This window comes from Semicossyphus pulcher, unplaced genomic scaffold (genome assembly GCF_022749685.1).
Source record: "Semicossyphus pulcher isolate SPU_LCO1_2020_fin unplaced genomic scaffold, fSemPul1.0.p SCAF_21, whole genome shotgun sequence".
Taxonomy (NCBI): domain Eukaryota; kingdom Metazoa; phylum Chordata; class Actinopteri; order Labriformes; family Labridae; genus Semicossyphus; species Semicossyphus pulcher.
Window position 1 is genome coordinate 13,752,140 of NW_027211695.1, and position 23,710 is coordinate 13,775,849.

The 23,710-nt window shown below is 39.3% G+C and overlaps 2 protein-coding genes across 3 annotated transcripts; both read right to left on the reverse strand.

Moving 5' to 3' along the window:
- Positions 1 to 3,435: 3,435 nt before the first annotated feature.
- Positions 3,436 to 15,917, reverse strand: LOC138601118 (circularly permutated Ras protein 1). The gene is made up of 19 exons (XM_069672698.1): positions 15,852 to 15,917; positions 12,395 to 12,443; positions 11,345 to 11,401; positions 10,843 to 10,968; positions 10,675 to 10,761; positions 10,492 to 10,577; positions 10,175 to 10,372; positions 9,434 to 9,478; positions 9,205 to 9,294; positions 8,617 to 8,768; positions 8,441 to 8,522; positions 7,943 to 8,070; positions 7,630 to 7,714; positions 6,808 to 6,914; positions 6,498 to 6,610; positions 6,231 to 6,342; positions 5,807 to 5,947; positions 4,096 to 4,189; positions 3,436 to 3,810 (listed from the first exon to the last, which is right to left on the reverse strand). Exons 2-19 carry the CDS (start codon positions 12,441 to 12,443, stop codon positions 3,688 to 3,690), a joined length of 1,875 nt encoding a protein of 624 aa, XP_069528799.1. The 5' UTR covers positions 15,852 to 15,917; the 3' UTR covers positions 3,436 to 3,687.
- Positions 15,918 to 17,195: 1,278 nt separating this feature from the next.
- On the reverse strand, positions 17,196 to 23,352 carry tkfc (triokinase/FMN cyclase). 2 transcript variants are annotated; one of them, XM_069672700.1, is made up of 17 exons: positions 23,288 to 23,352; positions 22,500 to 22,689; positions 22,317 to 22,421; positions 21,874 to 22,061; positions 21,679 to 21,757; positions 21,504 to 21,593; positions 21,039 to 21,073; positions 20,864 to 20,948; positions 20,661 to 20,750; positions 20,417 to 20,533; positions 20,088 to 20,207; positions 19,736 to 19,873; positions 19,522 to 19,628; positions 19,325 to 19,431; positions 18,256 to 18,289; positions 18,033 to 18,125; positions 17,196 to 17,938 (listed from the first exon to the last, which is right to left on the reverse strand). In XM_069672700.1, exons 1-17 carry the CDS (start codon positions 23,291 to 23,293, stop codon positions 17,786 to 17,788), a joined length of 1,737 nt encoding a protein of 578 aa, XP_069528801.1. In that variant the 5' UTR covers positions 23,294 to 23,352; the 3' UTR covers positions 17,196 to 17,785. The 2 variants fall into 2 exon arrangements, with proteins under 2 accessions (XP_069528801.1, XP_069528800.1); XM_069672699.1 differs by lacking the exon at positions 17,196 to 17,938 and having other exon boundaries at positions 18,039 to 18,125; positions 18,256 to 18,300.
- Positions 23,353 to 23,710: the final 358 nt, after the last annotated feature.

Here is a 23,710-nt window from a genome sequence, read left to right on the forward strand (position 1 = left end):
ACTGGCTTGAGACCAAAGAACAATCTCGTTTCTCTGCTCCACCCTGCAGCATCTAATTCCTTGCTACATGAATGTTATAGTACTATAACAAGGATTAAGTATGCTGTGACTACGTGACGGAGGCTCATTGATGTCATCAAGAATACAATTCGCTCCTCTTATCGTCTGTGTCTGGGTTCGTCGCTGTTGATATAGAGCTGTGGGAATTGTGCGTTTTGCCACCTGCATGTGCCTTCATGTGAATCTTCTCTCTTGAAATCATCTCACTTTGTTTGTGATAAGACAAGGGGCATCTATGTCAAGTATGTCATTCCTGTTGGCTAATGATGCGCTACCTTCAGTAAGAGATAATCAGACACTCAAGACAGTTTGTCTCAAAAGCAACATGTCCTCATACCCAAACAAGAGAAAAGGTCAATTGTCAACAATTCTCAAAACATAATTTATCACCATTCTCTAAAATGACATCAATGACCTTCTGAAAGCATTAGTGAAAGATGTACCGGATAATCAAGTGGATGTCATTGTGAAATGTCGCATTTTGGACAGGTTTAGGCACAATATAAAGGTTAGGTTTAAGCTAGGTTTAGGAAAAGATAATGTTTTGGGTTAAAATAAGATTCCATAACTTAAAGTTATAAACTCGAAGATCTCAGTTTCGTTCTCTTTGGCGATAAAGGGGAATTGCGGGAGCACACTTCCCAGATATCCAGACAGTGCTGCATGTGTGACATCCACAGTTGGCTCCAGTTGTAACTCTTGATTTTCCAGGCTGACGGTCGCTTTCCTTTTTAGACCGTTTGCCTTCATCTGAGCGTCCAATTTGTTTCTTTTTCTTTGGATTTTCACTTATTTTTGAAGTTGTATCTGTAGTCATTCATCTTTTCTTCGTTTGTTCAGCCATAGTAGATTACTATGTTTGTTTACTCGCAACACTTGCGGAGAGCGGAAAAGCATCCGCTTATGTCTGCCTACCCTCTCTGGCAGACCAACTGTGATGAGTGATAATTCGATGAAAATCTCCGAGATTATTACTTTAAAGCTCCTGTGAAGAGTTTTCACTGGTTATGAAACAGACTGAAATTAATTCTGATGCCTCTATATGACCTACTAAACCAGACCATCAGCGACAAGATTGATTATTTCTATACAGTTATTTTTAATGCCTGACACCACTGGCGGGGGGTAGGTGTCAGACGAAGCGATTAACTGCATGCTGCCTTTGTTCACATTTTCCAGGGCAGAAATATAAAGTGAGTGATACATAAGGCTGTTAAAGAAAGCAGGATGAGATTTTTAGTTAAAAACTTCCACTTAAGCGTGTACAGGACAAAATCAGCAAAGAGAGAAGAGGTACAGCTTTGTCCACAGGGGGCGCCAAAATCAACACAAAGCTGTTTATTGGCACTAAGCGACTTCGTTCCCTCCTGTCTCGATCATTGCTTGTGTTGTATTAACTCTCAGATGTACGTCGCTTTGGACAAAACCGTATGCCAAATTAAATTGTAACAGTGAATGAGCTTTTAAGTGATTAAAACCTTTGGCACATACAATCAGTCTTTATGGGAATGGGTACCTATTAGTTTGGACAAAACCGACCATGAAAGAAAAGAAGGTAGTCAGTTGTGGGCTTTGACATATCCCCAAAAATGTCAGCTTAAAGTGAGTGATGAAAAAATGCATAATGCAACTTTCCTAATGATTCCATGATTAATTTAATTGTTTACTTAGAGAACAAACTAGTGTTATTATCTCAGCTTAAAATCAGAAAGTTTGGACACGTGATTTTCACTGCCCTGCAAATATTTTGGTCCATTTTATCTGATGTGTGACCATAAGCTGTATCGCATTCCTGCACGTTTCACAAGCCCAGTCCTTTTCATGTATTGTTCCAATTTGAAGAATAACTAGAGCATTCAGCTGTCGATTAAATCTATTTGAGTAAATACATTTTCTTCTGAAATGTAGTGTAAAATAATTATAAATCACTACATTTATAATTTTATATCACAGTGCTTGAATATGCACTTGTACTATTCGGGTTTGTTTTTCTGCTTGTGTTCCAGTGACACACATAGTTCAAGTAAATTTCCTTCCCTGTTGAGGCTTAACTGATCTTTTGTACCTTCCTCACTGTCGCTCCTATGTTGTTTCACAGTAAGAGCTTATGCAGCAAAGCGATAACAGCATTTAAGGAATTTAACTGACACACATTTGCAGATGGCAAGACTAAACCTGTTGCTCCAGTCTCCGAAATGACAACATGATGTGACTGAAAGACACAGGGGAACATGAAGTTCTGTGAACTATTAAACAGAGATCATTTGCAAAAACTATTTACACCAAATAAGAAAATGTGTGTTATTTGTCATTACAATCGTTCAAATATTGTATTTATTTTTGGTTGTTTATTTATTGTTCGGCTTTCAGTTTGTTTTAGTCTTTTTGGAGGTATTTGGTTGTGGAGTGATGGTACACCTTTCCAGTATCAACCCTTTGGAATATTTGACCACCATTTGTGGAATTATGTTGGTGAACTACATTATCACTTGATGTGTGAGTATCTAACTATAATTCTAGACTAAATTATTAAGTAAAAAATGTTGTTAAAATTATAAATCATGAATGACTGACAAACTGAAAAAGAAAGTTTCTCTCTTGGTCAAGTATTCTTTGTTTTTTTTTTATCAAATCAGTTAACAGTGAACTTTATTTGATAACTAATTTATAGTAGTATTTATATAGTATTTAAGATTTTTTTGTTGAATATCTGTGTTAGTTATGATGCAATGCTTTTAAGTTTATATCACAATTATTGTTGTGATGTAATGATTGCACCAAAAATTTAACTATTAACTGAGTTTTGTTAAGTTTTGTTACACATAAAAAGTGCATAGCTATGCAAGATTAATTAGAGTATAGACAGTTTAAAATTTAGGTTAGTGTGTCACTGGCATGACATGTTGTGTTCTGGTAAACTTCTAATCTCAATAGTCCTAAAGATTCCTCAACTGTTACAGAGGCATTAAGTAGCTGTCAAATGCCTATGACCTGAGGGCTCTGTGTCTCATTTCACGTAAACGTACTTTCTATTACTACAACGCTACGTATAGAATTGTCTGAATTGATATATAATACAATTGGGGTGAAGCACTCAACAATATGGATAGGTATATGCATTTCTTTGACTTTACATATACCATTAATGCTATAACTTCCAAACATCTCATAGACTTTCCTTTTAATCTCCAGGGAAACTTTTAGTTCCAAGAACAGTACGTGGGCTAACACCCTCTTTTCCTTGTGTTTTTACTGCTACAATTGGGAGCCATTGCAGCTCTTATTCTGCCGCTCTCAGAAGTGACAGCTGCCATCTTAAAAAATGGAACAAAAACAGGAACAAATGAACTGACAGTTAAGCCTACATTTGTTTCCTTTCCAACTTTATTTTTGTCATGAAACACAACGACAGACAGCGCCGACCACAGTGCCCCCTCTCTTGATGTTGTTGTTGTTGTGGAAGTCAATGCTATACCAACCACCTGCTGGCTTAATAACAAAAAAAAGTTTTGATCGCGCTGTCTGTATATTTCAATCCTAAAAGATGAATGTTGAAGTCTGCCCAAACCTGATGAAATGTCAAGTCAAGTCTCCATATTTTGAAGATTGATTAATTATTTTTTACAATCATTCCATGAGGGCCTTCTTTTTCTTCCTTATAGTCTTCTTCTGGATTTCACTTGTAATACTTGTTGTACTGCTGGCTCTCTTCATCTGGTACATAACCTTAGCGGCTTCATCAGAGAGAGTCTGTAGGGTAAAAAAAAATAGATAAATCAGTTTAGATCTTATGGAAGGAAACACTTTATTTTAAAGAAGGAAGGAAAGGAAGTTATTTAAGTTTTTTTTTTTTTACTCAGGCCTTTATATTTAAGACAGTTTATCTGTACATTGTAGAATGTCTAAAACATTTCTGGGAATATTTTTTGAAGATTAAATTGTGCTTCACTTATGTGAGTTAAACAGTTCCTATAATCTCCTAGCAAAAGACACTTTCATAATTTCCCTAAATGAGGTAAATTAGTGCTTTAGAACCTGAGATTCTGTTGTGATATCATCACAGATTGTTGTCATCGTGTCCATCCAGTTGCCATAGATACTCTCTTCCTGTTGGATTGGCCTCTGCTTACTACCAGGCAGAAAGAGAAAGTTTATTACACATACCATACCCTAACTTCAAACCTAATATGAACGTTATCACTGATAAAGTCTCATTTTAAAATGATTTGTTAACAATAAAGATGACTCGCCTGTCGTCTGGCAAGTCAATTCACATGCACAAACCCAAACAAACTGGGTCAAAGTCCTCATATTGTGGCTAAAAAGTCTGGGTCAGTTCATTCAGCTCAAGTCCTTCACATCCGTCCCCTCCCCAGTCACTACAGGTGTGCCCCAGGGCTCTGTCCTGGGGCCCCTACTCTTCATCACTTACCTCCTCCCCCTCGGCCATATCCTCCACAAATGTAACATCCATTTCCACTGCTTCGCAGATGACACCCAGCTCTACCTCTCCTGCAAACCAAATTCCACACTCCCACCCCCTTCCCTCTCCTCCTGCCTTTCTGAAATAAAATCCTGGTTCACCTCAAACTTTCTAAAATTAAACAGCAATAAAACTGAAATCCTTCTCATCGGCACCAAATCCACCCTATCTAAAGTTGACAGTTTCTCACTCTCCATAAACAGCACCTCTGTTTCCCCCTCCCCTCAGGTTAAGAGTCTGGGTGTCATCCTCGACAGTACTCTATCTTTCTTCCACTTAAGTAATATCAACCGTCTCCGCCCCTCCCTCACTCCCCACACCTCTGCCATTCTTGTCCACAGCCTCGTCACCTCCCGCCTCGATTACTGCAACTCCCTTCTCTTCGGCCTCCCCCAGAAAGCCCTCCCTAAACTTCAGCTTGTCCAGAACTCTGCCGCCTGGATCATCACCAGAACACCTTCTTCCCACCACATCACCCCCATCCTACAGCAACTCCACTGGCTCCCAATCAACCAACGTATCACCTACAAAATCCTTCTGTATACTTTCAAATCTATCCCTTGCCCCTCCCTCCCTCTCCGACCTCCTGCACATTGCCCCTCCATCCCGCACCCTCTGGTCTTCCTCCTCCATCCACCTCACCGTACCCCCTGCCCGCCTCAGCACCATGGGGGCCAGAGCTTTCAGCCGCTCTGCTCCCCAGCTCTGGAATTCTCTCCCACCTGACCTCCGAAACTGTACCACCCTCCCCATCTTTAAATCTAATCTCAAAACTCATCTGTTCCGCCTTACCTACTCTCCCTAACTCTAAGCACTGTCCCTCACCCAGCGGGACCTTGAGTGTCCTGAAAGGCGCTTCTAAATAAAATGTATTATTATTATTATTTGGGTCCCCACAATGTAATGTAAACATGAATGTGTGTGAAGTTGAGCCTATATCAATAGATGTGTTAATATGATTTTCTGTCCATTTTTCCATTTCCCTTATGTTGTTTTTTTATATTTGTCACGTGGATATAATCTATACACTTCTTATCTTAATAGTTGAGAATAAGCATCTAGAAAACTGTGTAGCTGGAAAGGAATGGGTTTGTCATAAAAATAACAATGGGTTTAGTGCAAAAGTTGGATAGAATTAAATCTTTAAATGCAATGCCACACTGCCAAGGCCTTTACAACCTGCCACTCCACTCTTGTTTTGATCATATTGTAATCTGCCGTCTACCTGGATCAGGGGTTAAAGTGAGAGTCAGAGAGTCATACCTGATTTGATTGAGCAAGTCTTGCTGCGCTTTTAGTTGCCTCTGTGCTTCCTGCACTCGACCCTCCATGGTTAATCTGGCACAGAGTTGAGCACAGTGGACGCCAAGCACTGCAGTGTTGAGGCTACCAGCCGAGATCCAACTTTAGACAAACACAGCAAATTACATTCGCGACACTTGACTTTCAACACAGATCATTACACATTAGAAGGTCAAAAGAGCCTTACAAAGCATAATCCTTGAAATATAGTTTTCTTAACCTAAACCCTTTTAAGTTCCTCACCAGTGTTCAATGTCAGTTCAAAAAACGTTACCTGACTGGGAGTCTGAAAAATATTTTGGCGCCAACTTTACCTGTTTTTGATATTGTTAACTATGGATACAATTAAGTATTTCAGTTAAATATTCATCCTTATTGCATTTACCTGCAGATAGTAACCGGTCGCTGTTCGGTAATGATGCGAGTGACTTTTTGCTGGTCTCTGGTCTTAAAGCTCAGCTGGACTTGGAATGGAAGTGTGTTCTTCTGGAGAAAAACTGTCACACACATAAAAGTTTGAGTAAAACCTTGGTTACCAAGTGTATTGCGTATGTCCCCACAATGTCATTGGGCTGTCAGGTCACGGTCTGCACATCGTAGGAAAACTAAGTTATGGAACATTTATTTAGATTGGACAAAATATAAGTCTTACCCTCCATAAACTCTGGTTTTACAGCAAACTGAATGGTGATCTCCAGTCCCTTGGTTACATTCCCTATCTCTGTCACTAGTTTATGATGTTTTTCATCCTCATATGGGAAATACCTAAAGAGGAAAGAGAGAAGAATGACTCTAAAAAACCCCAAGATAGCTATGTTTCCCAGCTATACATGATGAATAAAGATAAAAACAGATGAAAAAGATAAACATTAGGAAGAGAAATGTTGACAATTAGGATTATGACGACTTCTCGTATGTTGGCAAGGATTATTTTGTAGGAAACAACTTGAGAGACAACTCACACTCCATCAGGAGCAAGCAGGGTCGCCGTGACTCCTGTTGCAAGGACATTGTCGATGGAGGCTGACTGGATCTCTGATGCAACAGTACCAATGCTCACCATGTTCACCTGTTCAGGAGACGTAACGGGGGTTTACAAAATTAGCGTTATTAGTCATGGTTAGTTATTAATACTATTTTCAATCATACTGAGATGCTTCTATAAATTATAACATACACATGTAATACGTTTTCCTACATCATACTAATGCTATGCTATCAATTGTAGATTGCTGTGAGAGAGAAACGATCTTAAACCTTAGAAGTTCAAGGCTATGCCATTGATTTTTCATAGCTGGGCTTCAGAAACCCCTCCCCCGACAGCTTTCACATGTTCAAATGGAGGGATGTGTTGGACAATTTTGGTAACTCTGCGCACTTTCCTAAAAGACAATGAAACGTACCAACTTCAACCTATGATTGGGGAAATGTGTGGCAATGTGAAAGGAGGAAGGGTTATCCTTCTTTCACAAGCTTTATTTTTCATTCTTGCCAAATCTATTTATGTGACTTTAATGTTAAAAACCAAATGCAACACTATAAACGCCTTCAAGAGAGACTGAAAATGTGTACTGCTATCCCCATAACAATATAATGTCTCCTACCTCTAAATAAGGGTATGCTTTTCAATCTGCAAGGCCATACAATATTTTCTGGTATAAACCAACTCTAAGGCACACAATAGCGTCGGGTGGGTTTATGAAGTAAATCCAAATGTGTATTGCTACCATGCTTTGCACCATTCCTGCAACTTTAAATATCCATGTCCAAGAATGTGGACTCACCCTTCCTCCAGTAGTGTCTGCAAGTCTCCCAATGTCAGCCAAGCGACAATCTGTACCTTCAAAAGTCATGACTGATATAATGACTCTAGGAGAAGAAGAGAAACAGAATATATTTTATTCTATTTTTGATTTATATTCTTTGTTTATGTTGTTAATGATTTGAGTTTGAACAGCATCATGCACATGCATTACAAGCAGGGCTGGATGATATTATCAAGACTTAACTAAATGCGCTCGACCAGGACTATGCATATGCACGGAATACTTTCTGTTTATCATGCAACTATGTGTGTGTGTGTATGTGTGTCCTCACCCACTCTCAACAGCCTGTAGAGCAAGTTTTCTGTAGAAATATGAAGTAAGGGAAGAAGAGGACACAGAGGGAGTTTGCTCCATCTCACCCAGTCCAATGTTGGCTCTGCCGTCAGTGCACAAAATCACCTGGAGCACAGAGAAGATCAGGAACTCCACACGTCACAAGTGTCTTTGTTTTGTAAGTTAACTGAAGCATAGTTTGGCAACATTTTCGAACTTGACTAGATTTAAGGGTTAAGTAAGAGTTACTTCTACTACTTCTAAATCTTAAACCTAGCTCTTAGTAGAGGCTAGGTTGTCAGTAAAAATGTGGTAGGTATCGGTGCATAATGTTTAACGGTCGGATAACTTTGACATGTTTCAGCAGAACAAAAAATACAGTGTAAAAACAGCAAATTGCAGTTTTGGTCTCTTTTCAGCTAACTCTGTACATGAAAACACATTTTCCAAAAGGTCGGACTGTTTCTTTTTAATTCATTTACATTAACTCTCTCACCTTTGACCCAGGATATCTTGATGCCATTGCAACTGAGGCTAAAGCTGCAGGACCAAGACACGTAGCCCCGTGCTCCCTGAGTCTGTATATGCAGAAATATATATTATACATATACATTTTTCTATAACACATTTGATGCACACAGACAAACACAAACACTCTTAAGGGTCACTTACTCTTTGACCCTCTGTATTAGTTGGTGGTATGTCTCAACAATACAGTGAGGGATGCAATAAGTAACACTCTGTTCCCATATATGGTCATAGTCAACCAACGCCCAATCCCTGAGAGTTAGAGGAACACTAGTGCCATCGCCGTATATTACAACCTGGAAAAACAATGCATGAGACGCAGTTAGAGGTTCATAGTAATTTAAGTATTGCAGCAAATAAAAAACTTGATGACAGCTCAAAAAAGAGAACCAACAAATAACCTTTGTGTGACCCATTTATATAAACTACCCTGACAAAAATAACTTCTAAAGAGCGTGATAATCCAACAAGGTAAACAGGAAGTCTTCTCTTGCTTTTGATATGGCATGATGAGTCAAGTGTTTTCATATCAGTACATAAGATTCATCCCTTTCAGGCTGCCTTATTTAAAGAAGTTTCAGAAAACTAAAGAAGTAAACGTATCCAGGGTTTCCAAAAATGAATTGAATATATAACTCATAATTTAACATAAAATATTATGTATATTTGAATGATTCATTGTGATAAAAAAAAGGAGTGTACATTGTAAATTGACATCATTATTTCTCCTACATCATCGTTGAATGTGACCAATGCCACTCTTCTGTGAGGGGACTCCTGCACTAGGGATGATAGCGCCCTCTGGAGGGCGTCCTGCATACCCTATTGGGAAAAAACCCAACAATATGTCCATTTTAATACCACCTTATGTCCCACATATTTATATAGATAACAGTGGGTAAACCCTGTATCTGTAGGCGATTTAGTCACAGAAACAAAAAGCAACAAATGAACATCTCACCTCGAGTCTTGATATGTGTGCTTGAGATCCACTGCTTGTTGTAACCTAAAGTGAAGCAAACAAGAACAAAATCTCTTTTTTTTTCATATATAAAATTTATGAAGATAATTCATATGTTTGCTGGGGAGTTAAAGGAGCAGTTCGCCCCTGGAAAAAGACGCTGTCAGTCAAAACTGTTGTTCTGTGTAATCGGTAGAAGCAATAATATCTCATTTTGGCACCATAGCTGTGGAGAAAGTCGTACAAACAGCTCGTGGTTTCGCCCATTCTACATTCCTACAACACCCAGCGTGCATTGCGCCCCTCTCTCTGAAAGGAAAGGCCCAGCGAGAGACGCTGGAGTGAAATACTTTGTTTGGCTGCAGGCAATGACTCAGAGCGGTACAGAATCCGAAACACGGCAAAATATACCGGTGGATCGTCTAAAAAATCTTCAGGTCTGCAGTCTACATTTCAAACCTGACGATTTTGAACGAGACATGACATCGGAGGCAGAGGTTTTCCGGGGCCCATTGGAGAAGCAGATAGCGTCCTCCAAAGGCAAAGAGCGAAACTGCATTAGCTCCCCACAATAGCAGGAGAGGACTGGGGTTGAAAATCAGCAAACTGGCCCTTTAAGATTTACACTTCTTGTAAATAACTTTAGTTACCAAACTACATTTCTCTTGTGGTTAGCTTTGCCATAGTTCAACTTTGTACCTTTCAATGCAGCTTCCCCTCACTGTTCCCAAGCTTACACACCTCTGTAGTGACACTCATGCTGCCAGATATGTCCACACAGAACACCACCAGTGTGTCCTCCAAGTTCTGGTAGTCGTCGTCGCTCTGATTCGACAGATGAATGTCATCACTGAGCACGCCTGTACGCTGACCCACACACACTCGATCTGTACTGTGGTTCACGCTGTTTTCACGCCCGCAGAACTCACACACCCACACCTGAAGGAAAAGGAAAAGAACGTTTTGTGACATTTATGTGTCCTCTATAGCCCTCTATAAAAAATATGAAAGTGTATGAGGGAAAAAAAAGGTGAAAGGTGACATAAACTACAACTTACGTTCCTCTGTATAGAACTCAGACATGACAAGGCCGCACTACACTTCCCACAAATCACAGGGCTCTGAAAAGTCTCCATGCCAGAGGCTGTTTAGACAAGAAGAAGAAGAAAGGAGGTTTTATAAAAAGACAATGACACAGGTGGTTCTCATGCGTGTTTATGTGTGTGTGTGTGTGTGTGAACCTTGGCTGATGTCGACCAGTTTTCCAACACCGAGAGAGACGACGTTGACGTTGGCTTTCAGCCTGCTTTCTCCCTCCAGCTTGTCAGCTGATAAAACACGACCAAGGCATGAAAAATGATACATCTTTGACACTCGCGTGTGTGTGTGAGGACAAAGAGGAAACTCACCTCTGGGTGGGACCGGAGGAAGGAGGGAGGGCGGACCAGGTGGAGGTGGAAAGGAGGGGAGGGGGGGGAGGGGCAGAGAAGTAGGCCGGGGTTTTCTGAGTCGTCGAGGAGGCAGAGGTGGAGGAACTGGACATGAGGAAGGAAAGGATTGCTCATCAGTCATTTGTCTGGTTTTGATGTGTATAATTAAGCTCTTAAACATTTACACTCTCCACACTACAGGTTGAAATTGATTGATTTTCTACTTATGCCTTGTTTACGTGGTGAGAAACAGGGGCTTATTGTGGAGAAACTAAAGTATTTTTTATCTGACTTACTGTTTCAGACACCTTGTTTTCCTATGTGGGCTTTGTACGTCTCCTACAGTGTCTCTTGCATTTGCAGGCATGCCCACACACTCGCATATATGTTACGGCCTAACATGCTTTCCTGTTATTTCGCTGCCATACTCTTGAGAGTTCGAGAGTTCACATGTTTGTGCATGTGAAAGAGAAATAGTTACCTTCTTGCGCTTTAACTGTCACTGTGTTGTCATACTGACGCCCCATTATGGACACACCTGTGGAAAGAAGTTCAATAAGACACATTTATGGTGTTAAAACTTTACATTAAGTAAAGGTAAATTAAGTGGAACAAATACAATTAAATAAAATATGCATTGTTTTGATTTGTGTCAGTATGCAAATAATAAATTCATGCAGCAAGTGCTTAAAAATAAAAGCATTAAATATCAGGAAAATTAAAGACACACAATAAAATGTACAGAAAAAGAATTAAAACTGATTAAGAGCAAAACAGGATGTCAGAGAAGCTAATGTTGTGACCAAGTCATCTGTGCTCAAGTCCCAAGTAAGTCTCAAGTCATTTGGTCCAAGTCCTTAGTTAAGGCAAGTCAAGTCCCTTTCTTTTCAAACCCAAGCTACAGCACTCTTACCTGCAGTATCCCCTCTTTATAAAGAGAAAAGATAAGGTGTTAGCAGCCCGTCTAATAATGATATTATTGGCCAATTTATATAACCAGTTCAAAAAGTACGACAATGAATTGTATCTATTATCTTGGCTCAGATGCAGCCATGATGATGGTCCGGTCTGAGACCTTATTGAGTAGTAACGTGTGATGAGGCTTCTCTTTGCGGGCTTTGATGTTGCATGTTACCATAGCGAGGAGTTTGACTGACAGCCAGTCATCCAATCATGACAATCACATACCGGAGTGGTTTTTGAGTCGTCCAATCATGATTCCCAGTTTGCGCTGCCTTCATACTTGATAGTTATTTGACAACATTGAGTTTTATCATTTGATATTTAACAGCTGACATTCAAACTTATGAACTAACGCAAGTCATCCGAGTCATCATGCCTCAAGCCAAGTCTGAAGTCATTTACTTGCAAGTCCAAGTCGAATCTCAAGTCATTTATTTTTTTTCAAGTCGCAAGTCATCAAAACAGTGACTCGAGTCAACTCGAGTCCAAGTCATCATGACTCGAGTCCACATCTCTGGTGATTAATTTTATTGATGACTGAGAAAATCACGGCGATAAAAGCTCTCACCTCCATCATGCCTCCAGTTACATACAACATGACTGCAGGCGAACTCCATCTGAAACACATGAAGACACTTTTTAAAAAGTCACTTAAAAGACTTTAAAAAACGTTCCTGTGAAGTCAACATGCAGTGTCGCAACCCTGAAGAACAAACTGAATCGTATTACCAAAGGAAAGAGAAAGAGCTGTGAAAAAAGATGCAGAAAACAGTCTAATCAGCTTCCTGGCACCATGTCATTCTTGTCACCATGGCAGCTAAGGCCACGATTTGGTTATTTTTCTAGTAACAGGTGGGTGAGTAAAACCATGAAAGCAGTCATTTCCTGTTTGAACAACTGTCAGGGAAAGCAGAAAAACATGGTCCAAGTGTGTTTAACACGTGTGCAGTACTTTAAATGGGTATTACTGATAACTATCAGGACCACATACAGGCCGCAGAGCTGACAACTGTGCCACCATGCCGTGTAATTAGTATAACTTTTAAACCCCATCATGACCACATTATTTATCTCAGAGAACAGGATACAGACATGTTTCGAATCAGCTGTTTTACAGGTCAGACCTCAGACTAAATAACAGAAAGTTACTGAACGAAACTAAAACTTTACACTTGTTCCAGCTCCTTAAATCGACTGATTTCTGCTTTATATTTAATATCTTTGGATTTGAGAGTGTTAAAACTCCTGTGAGGAGTTTTCACTAGTTATGAAACAGACTGAAATGAATCCTGATTACTCTATACGACCCACAAAAGAAAACAAGACCATCAGCGACAAGACTGATTATTTCTATATGGTTATTTTTAATGCCTGAAACTGCTGGCGGGGGGGATAGGTGTCAGACGAAGCCATTAACTGCACGCTGCCTTTGTTTACATTTTCCAGGGCAAAACTTTTAAGTGAGTGATACATATGACTGTTAAAGAAAGCAGGGGTAAGAGGTACGGCTTTGTCCACAGGGACCGCCAAAAATCAACACAAACCGAAATTTCCTCACAGGAGCTTTTAGTAAGTTGGTAAGGCCAAACACGTAATATGAATATGTCACTGAGGTCTCTGATATTTATTTATAACACACCGCTTTTTGTTATTCTGCGCCTGACTCCTGAAACAAGATACAGCACTTTACTCGAATTTAATGCACTTAACCAGCTAGCAGGGAACGTTCCCATAACATTGGCTAACATAACCTACAAGTTCTAATTACGTTTGAAAGAGAACATTTTAATCTAATATTCAAAGAACGTTTTAAGGATGTTTATCATTTCAAATAAAGTTCTTGTGATGTTAAAGCTTAAACTAAGACAAAACGTTTTAACTGCAACATTGGGAGGAGCGTTCTCCTGCTATTAAAAGGAACATTCTGGGAACCAAATAAAACATTACCAGAACATTGCACGTAACATTCTCAGAATGTTCTTAGAACCAAACATTTCTAGCTCGGTTTACCTTCTGTACATTTTAGAAACTTGATTTTAAGCCTCGCAACCTCTACTTGTAATTGTTATACATAATTGCATCTTATTTAATTATTTATTTTTCCCATTTTAATCACCAAACTTACTTAACTATTTTAGTACATTTGAGGCTTTAACACTTTTATTTTTCCTTTTAATTGTCTTAAATTTAATGTCAGAAATATCCACTGCTCGCTGAGTTTAATGGCCTTTTTATCAATGTGTCGTCTGCTTTGCTGTTTGTTTTTTTAATTGTTCCATAATTAACTCGATATCATTGTAAATAATCTCAGAGTCGTCACAGACCCATAACAGAGGCCTTTTCTACAAGTTCATTATAGATTCTTTAGATAGAACATACAGCTTCTTAACTGGGAGAATAATGGAGTTATATCAAAAAACAGCAGCAAGCCCGCACAAAAAGTTTAATAATCACAAGGCTCCGACCGGTCCTCATCAGGTGACTTTTTTGGAAATGATTAAAATAATCATTATCATTGACCTTCAAACGTTTGCGATTAACATTTCTAACACGGCCTACTGATTCTTTAACATGGAGGACGCGGGAAATCTGCAGACTCAGCTTGGAGAGTTTCATAACAATGTCTAAAAATTGATGATTGATTGACGTTTATTTCAAACATGTTAAAATAAAAGCAGATAAAAAAACTAAACAAGAAAAGCATCTGAAATATGAAAAGTAAACAACAACCTACACTGCCATATTCAACACAAAGCAAACAGTACATGTTCAAAAGGGAGTAGGATGAAGTTTACACTTTTTATTTCAACAATTTTTCAACAGTTATAACACAAATATACACCCGCTGTCTACAATAGAAACAATAACTACATAAACTAATCTTTCCTCATGTTTTTTTGTTTAAACAGAATTAAGTTCGTGCTTTGCTTCAATGTTCAAGCGGTTCTACAAATTCAGTTTCTTTTACGTTGCGGTTTTCTTCTGAAACTGTCACCACCTTCTCTGTTAAAAAACATCTTTTGAACATTAGTTTGAAGTACTTGATTTCATGCTTTATACATAATTAATAAGAAATAGGTTCAAATGAAAGCTGGATGATTCTGAAAACCTCTTTTTTTTCATAAAATGCAAGTTGAACTTTCAAAATATCAAAACAAGTCTGTGTGTTTAATAGATGTTAAATGGAAACAGTCAGCCTTTAGATGTAATGTCTTGATTGTGGAATCCGTAAGGCCCAAGAGTTAAAAAAACAATTAGCCACTTATAATACATTTTCATCTCAAGACTACCACTTAGTATTTTGTCCATTTTACTTACATTTTGTTTCTAGCTTACAGTTGCATTTGATCAGAGCGAGGCTAGCTGTTTCCCTCTGTTTCCAGTCTTTTTGCTGAGCTAAGCTAACCACGTCCTGGCTGCCGCTTTATATTTAACGTTCAGACATGATCGTAATAATAATAAACCTTTATTTATATAGCACCTTTCTAAACCCAGGCTACAAAGTGCTTGACAACAACAACCACATAATAAAAACTCGTCAGTAAAGCACTTTACACTTCTAAAGTTCCGCAAAACATTATATTTAATACATTTACCACCTTTAAACCCGGATATAAATCAGACGCACTAAAACTTTTATATTACTGCTAAAGAAACGGATGTAATGGCAGCCGGTCTACATCTCATATGTATAATATAATAATGCCAATCCTCCTTATAATAGTATCTTAAGTGTTTTGACTCTCTGTGCTAAAATCTTTGACATCTATCAGGATGTTTTCTTTCCCAAAGGTGCCATGATTTGTTCCTGTGTGCAACCAGTATTAATAACAGCAGACACACTTCAACTTACTGCCACATACTGACTGTACTTTGACCTGTTGACACTGTTAAAGAGTTTTCTTTACATGTCAAATCTACCCTGTTTCTTTTGGGATTTCACACACACACACACACACACACACACACACACACACACACACGCACACACACTCAAACACACATAAAAACAAGAAGAGAATTACCTTCGCCGTGGTCTGTTTGCAGCGGTGACGCTCAAACTGAAAGCAAGTGTTTGTGCCTCAGCGGGTTGCTCATATGTGCGAGTGTGTGGGTGTGTTCAAAGTCTCAAAAGCTCTGAGCGTGTGTGTCAGGAAGTTGTTGAGGGGTTGATTGTGAAGATAAAGAGCGAGAGAAATGAAACTTAGAAGAAAGAGAAAAATGAAGAATCAGATTTTTATCTACATTTGTTTGAATCAGAACCAAAGAGAGGAACATCACATGTACAGAAATAAGGCCATCTTACTGTATACACTGTAAAAAACACACAGATAGAAACAGTACAGTTTTAAAAATTACTTTATTAGTCAAAATTAACACTTTTATGTTAATAAAGTGCTTTAGATTTGGCTTCACACTGTAACACAAACACAGCTACAATAAGAGTCGTTGACTGGTTATGAAACATCTCAATTTAACACTGATGACGCGGTATGACCGACAAAACCAAACCATGAGTGAGAAGAGCGCCTGTTTCAGTACTGACGGTTTGTTCTTCTTAATGTGTCTCGTGTATTGCGCTAAACTGTTGGAGCACTTTTTTTACACTTGGGAGACTCACTTAAAAAATGAATCCGCTCAAGTGCACAAGCCCTACACTATATTTGAAGTCTACTTTCCATATGCAGCATCGACGAGCATTTTAACCACAAAACCAAGCTGTAAGTATGTTTAGAAATATCTGTATGAACAAGGCCTACACCAGATAAACGCAAATGTGTGTTGTCTTTGTCCATATAAACAAATAACAGTCATGTTTGTTATTGTTTGGGACTTTGAGTCTAGTTTCTTCTAACAAAACTAAACTATTTTTATCACACTTGGTTCAGAGACTCTGACACCCGCATGAAAAAGTAGAGAGAGTTCCGGTGGGTTGACAGGTTTCTTTATATAATAAATACAAACAGACTTGTGGGCTGCAGTTGTGTTATTTATACGGTTTGTCATCTACCATCTCTAACGGTGTTTAATGTATGTTTAATGAGTGTGATCTGCCACGTGACAGCAACAGTGTAGATAAAAGTAAACGGCACATCCGCTCCGCTCTGTGGCCACAGCGTTAACGAGCACTGGGGCAAGGGGCAGCTGATAACGGGAAAACTAATACTAAGCCCGTTCCCATAACGGTGCGTCTGCCTCAATCATCCCGCCGACATCATCTCTGACAACAGCAGCAGCAGCAGCAGCAGCATTGCGTGCATGTTAACAGTTTACAGGCAGGTGACACACAGACTCTACAGCTCAGCGGTCAGGTCGCTCTGTGCTCTAATGAAGAGCTGCACTAATGTGATATCAGACGGACTTTTCCTGTCAGTTAGTGATGGATAACTAATTTTTGTTTTGCACTGAGCAACAATAAAGTAGCAGCTTGATGTGCCTCACGTAATTTGCTTCATTATCGCACGTCCTGCGATGTGACTATTGCGCATGCGCACATCATAGTTGCGATATATTGTGCAACCCTAATATAGACACATAAAACATAAATCTATTAATTTTCTATTTTATTTTGTTAATAGTTACAAGGAATGTTTTCCACATGATTCGACCACTAACAAAACACAAAACAGAATTATTCAAATTAATAATAACAATTGAATAATAAGGTAATAATCAGCACTTTGATTTACTTTACATTTTTTCCACTTAACATGATTGAAGATACTTTTCTAAAGTCTACTGTAAGATTTAATACAATATTTATGTTTGTTTATTGTCTGAAATGTCTACAAATTATTTAGCAAAAACTTACAATTAGCTTCAAAGAGGTGAAAATCAACATTAATATTTTGTCACATTCAAGTGTTTTGTTAACAAGGCTCAGTAATAGTGTTATTTTCATAGTACAAGTCTAGTGTTGTAATAATCAGGTCATGTACTTTTTGTTAAATCACTCCTACTAACCCTCCAACGACTCGAGCACAGCTCTCAGGATGGCGGCGACAGCCACAGCGCCGGGGTCGGGCAGGGTCACTCGCTCAGCAGCGATGTAGCTGGCTCGCCCCGCCCTCGCCGTGAGGTGACGGGTCGACTCTGCCCCAGAGGAGGCTTTCTAGAAGAGAGAGGGACCGAGGAGGGAAAGGTAACTCAATGAATATATGAACAAACACGGTCAGCAGCTCTACATTTAAAGTTTGTCTTCGTACCTGCACAGCAGTCTGTAGTACAGCCATCTCTCCACCAGGGGGTGCTGTGGTCAGCTTCATCAGCTCGTCCACAGCTGGACACAAAGCATCCAACTAGAGAGGGTAGGAAGCATTTAGTGAGCGTTTTGTGGCTCAGTCAAATTATAGATAATAGTTTTATATAATTCAAGACAAACTTTTTAAAATATAAAAGATGCATGAAAAGTAAAAGAGACTTCCTCACCATTGTTCTGTCTCCGGTGTCAGCACCTCCGTATCTGAAATACAGCTGACATTTAAGATCATTTGATTCATATCAACCCACAGAACCAGCGGGTCTTCCCCTTGACCTTTGAGTGGTTTATCGGCTTCCTGTTGTTGATGCTGTATCGAGCTCGTCTTTGCAAACTTGTTGATAGAAGTGATAGACAGAACTCATATTGGTAAGGGTTCCCAGTGATTCATTTTTTCCACTTTTTCCTGTTTTTCTGTTTGATTCTATTGACTTGAGTCTAAAGGAGCTCTTATTTTCCAGTTCGTGTGGGTTTTTTTGTTATGGATTTTGTCATTTTTTTATTCAAATCTTGCAATTTCACTTGTTTTATCTCTGTTAAATATTTTTCTGTAAATATATATTTTAGACTTTAAGTTCTTCAGCAGCCTTTTCTTGTCATATTGTTTCATTTGGACAAAGGTTTTTGCATAACACTTGTTACTTCCTGTTTTTTCTAGACTTAAAGGTTTTAACAAACTGTATTTTACATTTTTATGAATTCATTATTTTCATTAAAGTTCATCTAATCCATCACCTTTACTAAATTTGCAATATTGGGCTACATAAACAAAAAAATTAATCAACCACTTTATCACTAAATTAATTATTTTTGGCTGTAAAACAAAAAATTATAAAAAAAAGTCAAGCAATTTTTTACATCATCTGCAAGTGTTCATTTTACAATCCTTTGATAATAAATACATTTTTCCTAAAGAGATTATTTCTACAATTTTGTACAACAGAGATATCCAATAAAACATTAAATAATGAACCAACTTTTTCAGCTGTTCTGGTACACTTAAATATTCAGTACCTCAGAAGGTGGCTTTAAATATGTTTTGCGGGTCTTAAAAGAAATCTCCTGAATCCTCATGTGTGTTTTAATTATCATTTATCATATTTGTTCCTCGACCCTTCACTTAGCTTTGTATTGACAAAAAACCCCTTTATGACGAATAACACGCATTCAAAAAACCCAGCAACACACAAAGGCAAAGCAATGAACGTAAATGAAACATAAACACAGATGGCCCCTCACCTCTTCATGGCCTGTGTCCCAGCATGCATTGCACCAGCCCAGGCTACAGCGTTGCTCTTCCCTTGAGTCACATGACCAGCTGCTGCTGTCAGGAACAGACTGTACAACTGAAAGACGCATGAAAATTAGAGTGTTTTCTTCTTTGCAGGTAATGATAGTGCAGGATTTAACTTTGCAACTAAACTTAGGAAACAAACCGCTCCTGAAGACCCGCCCATTTTCTCCTGCACCAATCCAGCGAGGACGGATAACAGCTGCCCGGGGCAACCAGGGACCACATGATGCTGGAGCCACTCCTGAAAGGCTGAATGAGCAAGTGTTCAGCAGATTTGTCGTCATGCCTGTTCTTTAATTATGTTCCTAAACTAGCATGTTGCTATGCTAATGTTGGTTCTTTAAAGTGTGTCATACCTCTAGCAGCTTGTGCATGAGTGTTCCCACAGTCTCCGTCCCCTGCAGCTCGGTCGAGGGAGTTGAGTTCCTCCTGCTTTTCCAGCAGTGTGGAGCAAACCCTCTCTAGTGCTTTACGCATCACAGGACTCAGCGGCCCTGGCAGAAACCAAAACAAAATACACACTTTATTTATTTAAACATTATTTATTATGTAATTTAGAACTACAATTGGTGCTTTTCACAGAATTTATAGCTAGATAACAAACTTACAACGCGGTACACAAAGACCGTCAGTGAACGCATTTAAGCTGCAGTTCCTTAAATGGCCACAAAATGGTTTCAAATTCACCACCGATAAATTAATACTAACCTTCAGAGTATGCGTCGTCCTGTGGTCGTGTGCTCATGGCTTGAGGGTCGGTCGTGTAGCTGCGTCCGCTAACACACACACTGCCGAGGTTTGGCCATGCGGGGGCGCTGGTCTTAGCATCTACATGGGATAGATGATGTTAAATAGGTGTGTGTTTGTTTCGAGCCACTAGCTCCCACTATTTTCCACAAATGGAATCTTTATGTTTTGGAGGAGGCAGGCTTTATGACCTATACTGCAGCCAATCAGCAGGGGGCGATAGAGATGTTTTGGCTTCACTTTTACGGAGCTGTCATGTCGTTCCATCTTTTTATACAGTCTCAACTCACCAAACAGTCTCAGTGTTTCCTGGTTTGTCTTCATCAGTGTCAGTGACACTCCGGCCATCTCCAGTGATGTCATGAAAGACCCGGACATCACCCTGGCAACCACCAAACCACGACTCTCTGCAAGCGTAGAAATAATCCCTCGATTTCCGCTAAATTCTTTAAAGACTTTTGACATTAAAGAATATTAGGGAAAAGGTTCTTTGAATGCATGTTAACACAGACAGGCAGATGTAATAATTGTTACCTAAACACATGATGGCCGCTCGAGTAACAACAGCCATCTCCAGACAGGATAGAGCTCCGAGGTTGTTCACACACACAACCATGCTGTCTCCTGTGTACAAGAAGAACAACTCTGAGTTTGTGTAGAAAATGTTTAAAAACGAATGCATACTTTAAAACTTAATACATTATAAATAAAGAGATAATACATTATACTTAAAGGACCTGATTTAAGAGGCAGATGTGATTGGCTGTCAGGGTTGGTCATGTGATCTATCATGGTTTTTACCACCTCGTCTGCTGATGCCACCTGATTAAGTGGAAAAATAAGTCATAAAAGTAAGCATAAGGAGTAAACAGAGGCATAGATTTAGGCTGGTACTAGCTGCATCTGAGTCACCTTTGACCTTTTGATCCCAGGTTCACCATGGATTCCTGCAGAAGATGGAACACAGCTGTTAACATTTCAAAATGTCAGTTCTCTCTCAGTTTGAATCTCACTCCATCCTGCTTAAACGTACTTTGATAAGAGAGTTTTAGTAAATATTTGGGTTTCCATACACAGTTGGGTCGTTCATAGAAGCATATCACTTGATAACAAAGAAGCAAACAAGTGCCAGATATTTACCTTCAGCTGAACCCATTTAATAAGAAAAATAAATCCTCTTTGAAGACACAGAACAATTTCACAGTGTCTTCAAACATTTGTTAATTAAAGTCAGTCAACGGTAAACAGAAAGGTGTACACTAAATTGAAACCTAATCATGTGTAAATTCTCAATTTTGAAATGTAGTTTCCAGCTCAGGAAAATGAAATTACTTTGTGAACGTCTGTTCACTTTCAATCTCTCTCATCATCTCTCACCCAGTCCCAGCTCCATGTCTCCGGGCGGCAGGTCAAAAGAAGGCAGGCAGCCCGGGACGCTGCACGGAGACAGACTCACCCCCAGAGTACCTGCAAATCACACGCCAACACAGTTTATCATGAAAAGAATGGCAGAAGTTTTCAAGGCTTTAAAAGAGTGAAAAAAAAGACTCACCGATCCCCTTTAAAACCTCTGTCACCTTGGAAACTATCTGGTCCAGTGAGCAGCCTTCCTCTGCCAAGGCACCTGCCAGCTGACAGATTTTTACCATGAGGTGCAATGATCCAGTGGTTTGAGTTAAGATGCTTTTGTTACATGTGTATTTCAAGATACAACCAAACATTCACCTGTGACAGTGTTGTTGTTTACCTTGTGTATGAAGATGGTGCCACACAGGCCTCTCCTCCCGGCTTTACTGGGCTGGTTGAAGGCGCAGTCCTCTGCAACTATCACCATGTCTACAGCAACGCCTTGGTTACGAGCCTGCTCTGCAGCTAATCCAAAGTTGAGGCGGTCGCCGGTGTAGTTCTTTACGATGAGGAGGACCCCAGAGGCTCCTGTTGGTGGTGGAAGGTTTTTATCCTTCAATTAATATTTATTTTATCTTATTTTTCCTCTAACTTAACTTTTATACTGTTGACATCAAATGTCTATTTCCTTTAGATGTTTTTCTTGCAATAACAAGGAGTCCCTTTGCACTATTTTCTACTTTACTGTCCTGTAATAAATGAATAGACAGTAAATTAATCAGTATAGATACACAACCTGCTCTAAAACAGCTAGAAAAAAGGCTAAACCCTAATGTGAATTACCTGCATTGTGCAAGGCCAGAATAGCAGCCAGGATGCTAGCAGGAGGTGGAGACGCAAACACTCCACCTGCCACAGCTGCTGACAGCATACCTGCACCAACATAACCTGGACACAGATGGAAACATGTAAAAACAACAAAACCTATGATACTCTGAGTGACATTGTAAAGTATAGAAGTGTTACCCCCGTGTGCCGGCTCATGTCCCGACCCTCCGCCGGACAGCAGGCCCACTTTGCCCCTCAGGTTGTCCAGGTCGGAGCGGAGCACGACTCTGTGGCCCTTTAGCAGAGAGAGGCCCCCGCTGGCCCTCACCAGGCCGCACAGAGCCTCGTCCACACAGCTGTCTGCTGAGTTTATCAACTTCTTTTTGGGCTAGAGAGACAAATACAGAATGTAAGTACAAAATATATAAGAAGATAACAAAATATGAAGCATTGTGAAAGTAAAGAGTTACCAATTATGTCCTTAAACAAAATGCAAATGCAGCTTATTAACCCAAACAACAGGAAAAATAACAAAGACTATGCATTATTACTTCTTTTAGGCTATTTCTCATATGTATGCACACGATTTAACGTTACTTTCATTATTCAGTATTTTTAAACTGTTATAAACATGTCTTTGTCTTCCCAGTGAGTGGGAGTGTGTGAGAATGAGGTCAGACTTGAAACATAAACAAACACACACATGGTAAACTCCAGGTTTACACAAGGCTATGCAGTAAACTTTATCTGCAACAACAACACATTATAAAATACACTTTTTACAGCTTTTCCTTTAGTTCAAGTAACACACTGCGCTCTGCATGGACTCTGATCCTTCTGACTAGCAAGTGTGCAAAGCAATGCTAACTCAACCAACTCCTGTCACCCTTCATAACGGCACAAATTCACAATCCGAAAGACTCACTGCTCTGTAAATCTTTTTAGGCATGTTTAGTAATGTCTTATACAATTAATTTTTTTTTTACCTCCATTTGGACTTTTCTTGCCTCTTTTCCCCTCCGACAGCAGGTTGAAGCAGAATATAAATAACACAGATAACATAGGATTGACACCGGATGTATACGAATCTGCCTACAAAATAAAAGCGTGTAAATTCTTCATCTTTATGAAAAGGTAACTGCATATTTAAACGTGGGTAGAACTTGTTCGTCAGTTGCCAAATACTAAAACAGCGTCATTTGTTTAAATATTAACTGAACTTGGTCCTTGAATTGTACGACTAAAGTTGGGGATATTTTTTTATTTTGAAAAATGAAGAGGAAACCTTGCGTTTCCATATGTACGGTAGCAAACGACCACGCCCACTTTTTTGTTTCCGGTAAACTGTTAAAACTACTGGGTTTCAAAAATTAAAGTAGGACAGCAGCATGGCTCCCACATTTTTTAAA

Bases quoted from the DNA above. Each gene is read 5' to 3' on its own strand.
- LOC138601118 (XM_069672698.1), bottom strand. From the start codon at position 12,443: ATGGAGTTCGCCTGCAGTCATGTTGTATGTAACTGGAGGCATGATGGA. The intron at 10,578-10,674 runs GTTCACACACAC...TTGTCTAAACAG, and splicing joins ACTGGTCGACATCAGCCAAG to CCTCTGGCATGGAGACTTTT. The intron at 10,373-10,491 runs GTAAGTTGTAGT...CTTTTCCTTCAG, and splicing joins TGAGTTCTATACAGAGGAAC to GTGTGGGTGTGTGAGTTCTG.
- tkfc (XM_069672700.1), bottom strand. The intron at 22,422-22,499 runs GTAACACTTCTA...ATCTGTGTCCAG, and splicing joins ACATGAGCCGGCACACGGGG to GTTATGTTGGTGCAGGTATG. The intron at 20,751-20,863 runs GTCCTTTAAGTA...TCTTGTACACAG, and splicing joins ACATCTGCCTCTTAAATCAG to GAGACAGCATGGTTGTGTGT.